This window comes from Engraulis encrasicolus, unplaced genomic scaffold, assembly GCF_034702125.1.
Source record: "Engraulis encrasicolus isolate BLACKSEA-1 unplaced genomic scaffold, IST_EnEncr_1.0 scaffold_97_np1212, whole genome shotgun sequence".
In the NCBI taxonomy this organism is placed as follows: Eukaryota; Metazoa; Chordata; class Actinopteri; order Clupeiformes; family Engraulidae; genus Engraulis; species Engraulis encrasicolus.
This window is the reverse complement of record NW_026946335.1, coordinates 182,501-189,649: the sequence shown is the minus strand read 5'-3', so window position 1 is coordinate 189,649 and position 7,149 is coordinate 182,501. Positions and strand designations below refer to the sequence as shown.

The window sequence follows — 7,149 nt, the reverse complement described above, 5'->3', positions numbered from 1 at the left end:
ACTCGGACCGGAATGCCCACACCCTCGTATACGGCTTGTACCATGCCTCAGGGTTCTCTGGCGAGGTGCGGCTCCTACCGTCGCTAAGGGATCTCCCCATCACCATGGTATCCGTCGTCATTTCATCTCCCATCCAGCCAAAGGTCTACCACTCCGAGGTGTCATGAGGTACCGTGCTTATGTCTACTTCGGGATGTCGACGCCACTCTAAAGGCCTGGCGGTAATCGCAAGGCCGCTCTCCGGTAACAATCATCCTGTCTGTATTCTTCCTTTCTCATCATGCACCTTTCCTCGCACCGTTTCACTCAATTCTCTAGCCTACAGTACAATTGAGAGAGCCCGGTAGCCCGGTACAATCTAACTCTACGGCAGCTGGTGGCCCAGCTCAGCCAGTAGCCTGGCTTTCATCCTACTCAGTTTGGACTTGAGCCTGGAAGTCCGGTACCTTCTAGCTCTACGTCAGCTGGTAGCCCAGCTCAGCAGTAGGCTACCCTGTCTTTCATCCTACTCAGTTTGTACTTGGGCCAAGCCAGTAGCCTGGCTCCAAGGTGGCCAAGATTCGGACCTAATTTTACTCCACTGAGGCTGGTAGCCCAGCCGTGTCAGCGTTACATGTCAACGGAAATAATGGCCTACACATTAAAATGCTTGCTGTTTGGTCGTTATGCAACCTACATGTTATGTATCTGTCCCTGTCAAATAAACTTAACTAAACTAAAACCCAGTTAGGCTACATTTGCTCGGTTCTTACCCCGGTCATGTCATGCCGGTTAGGCTCATTGCCAATATGCATGTATCATTCTCAATTAGCAGGCTGCTTCTATAAATGGCTCTGCCTATCCCTCATAGTGCACGTCTAAACCGTATATGATTGGTATCTCACCCCACAGTCGTGCACATGCCAATTGTTTCCTCTGTTCCGTGACCTCCACATATGTGGTGGCGGTGGCTTCCCCTCTCTCGTGCTTCATAGATTCATTGTTCCGGTGTCTCCTTCTATTTTCTTCTCTTGCATTGTCACTTATTTCACCCATTATTCATTGTTATTGATACACGCTGATCGCATAATTTATTCCGTGGTCTCCACATATGTGGTGGCGGTGGCTTCCTCTCTCTCTTCTCTCCTCTCTCGTCATATATTCATTGTCTAGTGTCTCCCTTCAATTCCTTCTCATGCGTTGTCAATTATTTCATTGTTATTTATGTCTGTAATTCTGCCTATCGCTGTTGTTATTGTCGTTGTTTTCGTTGTTGTCGTTGTTTATTACTATTTTCCGAGACTCGTGCAATGATCATCGCATTCCGTGATCATTCCGCGAGCAATTTGGTCATTTTAGTATGATCTACTTCTCATTCGTCATTTTTTCTCGCCCGCTGAGTCCGGTGGCCCGGGTCAGCCCGGTAATCTCGCAGAGGCCGGTAGCCCGACCTAACTGTTTTATTGTGTTTTATTTTTATAATTTTTTAATTTATTTATTTTGTGCTCGGCTTTTTTACTCAGGCCAGCGGCCTGGCTTCGGTCATCGGTGGCCCGATCGACCGTCGTACGCGCTCCACGAAGCTGGTGGCCCAGCTTAGCCAGTTGCCTGGCTTTATCGTCTCGGCTCAGTTCACACTCGAGCACGTGCTGGTGGCCCAGCACTCAGTCTAATCGTCCTACGCTCACAGTCGTCACCCTCGCACCTAAGCACTCTCGCACCGTTCACTGCAAGTCGTTTTACGTGGAGCGCTCCGTGGAGCAGGTGGCCCTGCTCGGCCGGTTGCCCGGCTTCGATCGTCAGCTGGTTGCCCAGCTCAGTCGGTGGCCCGACTTCAATTTCAGCTGGTTGCCCAGCTCAGCCGGTGGCCCGGCTTCGGTTTTGTCAGCTGGTTGCCCAGCTCAGTCGGTGGCACGTGCTGGTGGCCCAGCACTCAGTCTAATCGTCCTACGCTCACAGTCGTCACAGGCGTCACCCTCGCACCTAAGCACTCTCGCACCGTTCACTGCAAGTCGTTTTACGTGGAGCGCTCCGTGGAGCAGGTGGCCCTGCTCGGCCGGTTGCCCGGCTTCGATCGTCAGCTGGTTGCCCAGCTCAGTCGGTGGCCCGACTTCAATTTCAGCTGGTTGCCCAGCTCAGCCGGTGGCCCGGCTTCGGTTTTCTCAGCTGGTTGCCCAGCTCAGTCGGTGGCCCGACTTCAATTTTCAGCTGGTTGCCCAGCTCAGCCGGTGGCCCGGCTTCGGTTTTTTCAGCTGGTTGCCCAGCTCAGTCGGTGGCCCGACTTCAATTCTCAGCTGGTTGCCCAGCTCAGTCGGTAGCCCGGCTTGCTCAGAGTTGGTGGCCCAACTCGTTCGTACATCCGTCGCTTTTCATTCGTCGTTCCTGTTGTAATTTTACAGCTGGTTGCCCAGCCCAGCCGGTAGCCCGGCTCGCTCAGAGTTGGTGGCCCAACTCGTCCGTACACTCGTCGCCTATCATTTGTCATTCCCCGTTGATATAACTGTCCTTTGTTTTGTTTTCTGCTCGATTATTCAGGTCCAGCTTTTCATCCGCAGTCCCGGGTGAGTATCTTGCAGGTCCAGCGTTTTATCTGCAGTCCTGGGTGAGTATTCCCCAAACACTCACTCTCCCCCCACCCCCCCGCCGCACCTTCCTTCGCTATTCGTACACATTCACCTACTTTGGGGGTGGGCTCTCGCCCCCTGCCTTTCCATGGCAGGATATGAGCACACTCTCAATAACGTTAATACTTCAACTGTTAAATACTATTATCAAATTACAGTATCCATAACCCATTGGGCCCTTTCCGGGTGACCCTAGCAAGCACGTTATCTCGGCACCACCCTGCATATTTCAGTTGTGATCTTCCCTACGGGATCTGGTGAGTGACCATAATTCATACACACTCTTTGGGGTAGGCTTCGCCCCTGCCTCATCATCGGCAGGATATGAGCCCCCGTTTTACAAATTATATTCTGCAGGTCAGGGACCTGCGCCAAAGAGAAATGTTACCTCCCTGTGTATCAATAAATACATTTCATTTCATTTTTGTCTATTGAGTCTTCTATGGTAGAAATGTAAGCTGTGACGTGAAGTCCTGGAAGGAAGACGAGACAGTACCTCACTTTCATCTTATTTGTCAATCGAGTCTTCTATGGTAGAAATGTATGCCTGTGGCGTTAAGTTCTGCTAGGAAGACGAGACAGTAACTCACACTCATCACTGCCCTTAATTATTCAATCATAGCTCCCGGTTGGGGAATCCCGCCACGTCACTCGCTTTCAGCCAATAGAATGTCTACTCCTTGGTTTTAAAAGTTTTGTCTGTTTCCGCTCTTTGCTACTCAGCGTAAGCAGACGCCGACGCCCCACCTCCATCCCCTTCAACCTCCATTTCCTGGACCCAGTCTCCTTCAACCTCTGTCTCCTCGGACCCCATCTCCTTCAACCTCCATCTCCTTGGACCCCGTCTCCTTCAACCCAGTCTCCCCGGACCGCATCTCCTGCAACCTTCGTCTCCTTGGATCCCATCTCTTTCAACCTACATCTCCCGATGTCCTGTTTCCCTGGTCCGCTTCAGCCTCCTTCAGCCTTATCCTTATGAGCCATCGTCACCAGTTGGTCCCTGTCCTGTAATGGGGGTAGGCTTCGCCCCTGCCTCATCATCGGCAGGATATGAGCCCCCGTTTTACAAATTATATTCTGCAGGTCAGGGACCTGCGCCAAAGAGAAATGTTACCTCCCTGTGTATCAATAAATACATTTCATTTCATTTTTGTCTATTGAGTCTTCTATGGTAGAAATGTAAGCTGTGACGTGAAGTCCTGGAAGGAAGACGAGACAGTACCTCACTTTCATCTTATTTGTCAATCGAGTCTTCTATGGTAGAACTGACGGTGGTGACAGTAATCTGAAGGTGGTGAAAGTGACCTAATTACTACCTACATTTAGCACAATAAATAGCCCTCTCAAGTCAATGACATCTAGCATAAACACTTTATTTTTGTGTGTGCACAGTATGTTTGTGCATGTGTTTTTTCTTCATTTGTTAGATATTCTAGGAAGTGGGCCTAGATTATTGAAAATGTGGCATAAACAGGTTTTAAGCTGTTCAAATCCAAAATATAGAGGTGTATTATCATAGATGAAGGTCTTGGCTGTGCAGTGAATGTATTGGCCAAGCTCGCCATGTTTTACATTTTTCATAAAATGGGCTTGGTTTTGTCACCAGCGTCAGACAAAATTAGAAGTAAAAAAAAAAAATGTTTACTGTATTTAAGTGAATTACTTTTACAATTCAACATAATTGTAGATACTTATTGGAAGCATATTCTTAAAACTTGTCAAAAACATGTAAAACACATGCTTTTTTGTGAACTACATCAGATGTCACCACCGTCAGGTTTTGTGACAAAAAACCCTCCAAATGCACCTCAGTGGAGGCTGGAGTATAAGTTTGGGTCACAATTATTACTAACATGCCTGGTAATGTTTCATTAACCAGCACAATTTAGTAAAATATGGAACAAGATGATGAGTGGAACAAAATCTGACGGTGGTGACATCTGACGGTGTGAGACAAAAAAACACTCTTTTACATATTATGCATTTTTTGCTCACATTAGCCACTTCGTTTTCGCTCTGTTTCTTAAGGGCTTCATGCCGCTTCTGAAAAAGTATATATAAGTATATATAATAATAAAAACATTAATGTAACATAATACTATTAAAACCCCCGACGGTGTTGACAGTTTATGGTTGGGACAGTACCAGTGTCCAAACAAATTAACAAATTGAGGAGAAATTAGTAAACTTACAGGGGCTTCAGTGATGGTGAAGTATTCAGTAGAGCTAAAGGTTTGAAAAGGGGTCCTAAGTAATGACAATGACCTTGTGCATACCTGATTTTATTGTCTTTTTTAAAAAGTGGTGACTAATATCCTGGACACACTTTGAGCAATCAGAAAATAGTAGTAAATATTGCTTTACACGCACTATGTGCATATCTGCAGAACCACTTCAATATGGACTTTCACATCATGGTGATATTATTCGTATAATATCAGTGATTTTTACATTTTAAGTCAATTGAAATGATGATGTCTGTCCTTGGAACAGCTGTTTTTACAGGGTGTGGGCAGATTTATAGCCATGAAAAGTAATACAATTACACTTAAATATTTCAAATGACTGTACATTTGTGAAACAGACCCCTGGGTCTTTACCTGGATTCATTTTGTTCATGAAAATGTAGTTTATTTTCAACAGAATTGGCAGTTTATTGCTGAGACATGTTTTAGCCGCTTTCTCAAGAATCAGTGAAGAATGATTTTCTTTCAAATATTTGAGAAGCAAAATAACTATTTCAGCAAAAGGCGAGAACTGTCAGATCATTTTTCCTCGTTTGGAGATTATGTGCTGCTTTCTATATGTGGATGACATATTACTTATTTCGACAAAGTTTTTGCTGAGAGCCCGCACACCTCGAAAGTTTCTTTTTTTAGCAGGTGCAGCTTTTCAAGGTTCTTCAGTCTTCATCTAAATCAAGGAAGAGCGCGACACTGCTTCTTCATGGCTCACCACTTTTTTTATATTTCAAGCACCAAAGAAAAAAAAAAGTGGTGAACTGTGAAGAAGCAGTATCGTGCTCTTCCTTGAGTTAAATGATTACCTATTACTTAACTTCAGTGAGAGAGGTTCTTCCATTGTACTGAGGGTCCACTTGTTCCTCTTTCAGCTTTTGTCTTTCATACACCAGAACTTTTCGGTCCCTGATCCGTCCTGGTAGGTACCAGTGCAGCTCGTCCGGGTCAAAGGAGTAGGACGCCACGCAGCCCAGAACCACAGAACCTCCCAGAGGAGCTAAGACTGGACCCTTTGGATAGGTCAGGGTGAAGAGCTCTTTGGGGGGGCAGAAGACCCAAGATGGTACATCAATATAAGTAGTAGAGAGTAGAGAGACTGTTTGTTATTGATACTTAACAAAAGATGAAGAGTGCAGTAGTAGAGTGAAGTACAGCAGTGAAGAGATGTGCAACCTGAATTCAGAAGCTACAATCCAGTGCCCCAAATTCCAAATCACCTGTCTAATTAGGGAGAGCACCTGGTTGAATTGGAATATGTGGCACTGACTTTTGAACCCAGGTTGCCCATCAATGGAGTGGAGTAAAATAGCTGATAATTGGCCATTGGAAATGTGCAGGGTTTTTAAGAGAGAGAGAGAGAGAGAGAGAGAGAGAGAGAGAGAGAGAGAGAGAGAGAGAGAGAGAGAGAGAGAGAGAGAGAGAGAGAGAGAGAGAGAGAGAGAGAGAAAGAAGTCAGTAGTACACACACACACACACACACACACCATTATAAAAACACATGAAAGAATAAAACATAATAATGATGAATACAAAACAGAGAGAGTTTTCCCCATCTCTCTCTCCCAGCTCACTTCCTGTCCTTCACTATCCTGTCTCACAAAAACCAATAAAGCATGAGAAGTCCCCAAAAAATACTTAAAAAAAACAAAACCAACAAAAAAACAAAGAGAGAGTTCTGGAATCCTAAGGGCCTTTTCACACCAGAACGGCCGGAGTGATTTTTACCGGCGGCGGCGAAAATACATGGAAACAGATCTGTCCTTCCACACCAAGTCAGCAGTAGTGGGGTGGTAGCGGCGTGGGAGACAGCTCAGTCAAGTTGAATTTTTGACAGCGGCGGCCGGCGGTGTCCCATTAAAATGAATGGCAAAGTGGGGGTTGAACAGGATGAGTAGAACACACTGCCCGAGACTCTTAACGCCCCACGCCACGGTCTGATGTGAAATTGAACTGAGCCACCTTGTAAATATACCTAGCTGTTACCAAAATGGCAATCACCAAGTTGTAATACATTACTTAAGGCCTTGTCATAGAGGTGTGCATTGTCATAGTGGTGTAGTACTATGGTAGTAATGTACTACTAAAGACCCTGTGTACTGTCATAGTGGTGTAGTACTATGGTACTACTAAAGGCCCTGTGTACTGCCATAGTGGTGTAGTACTATGGTAGTAATGTATTACTAAAGCCTCTGTGTACTGTCATAGTGGTGTAGTACTATGGTAGTAATGTATTACTAAAGGCCCTGTGTACTGTCATAGTGGTGTAGTACTGTGGTAGTAATGTATTACTAAAGGCCCTGTGTACT

The 7,149-nt window shown here is 45.7% G+C and overlaps 1 protein-coding gene across 1 annotated transcript in view; it reads right to left on the bottom strand.

Moving 5' to 3' along the window:
• Positions 1-5,652: 5,652 nt before the first annotated feature.
• The window catches only part of LOC134445070 (butyrophilin subfamily 3 member A1-like), a 38,317-nt gene continuing 36,820 nt past the window's right edge, over positions 5,653-7,149 (bottom strand). The window contains exon 12 of the mRNA XM_063194183.1: positions 5,653-5,879. Within this exon, the coding sequence (XP_063050253.1) occupies positions 5,653-5,879 (227 nt within the window). The remainder of the gene's footprint in view (positions 5,880-7,149) is intronic.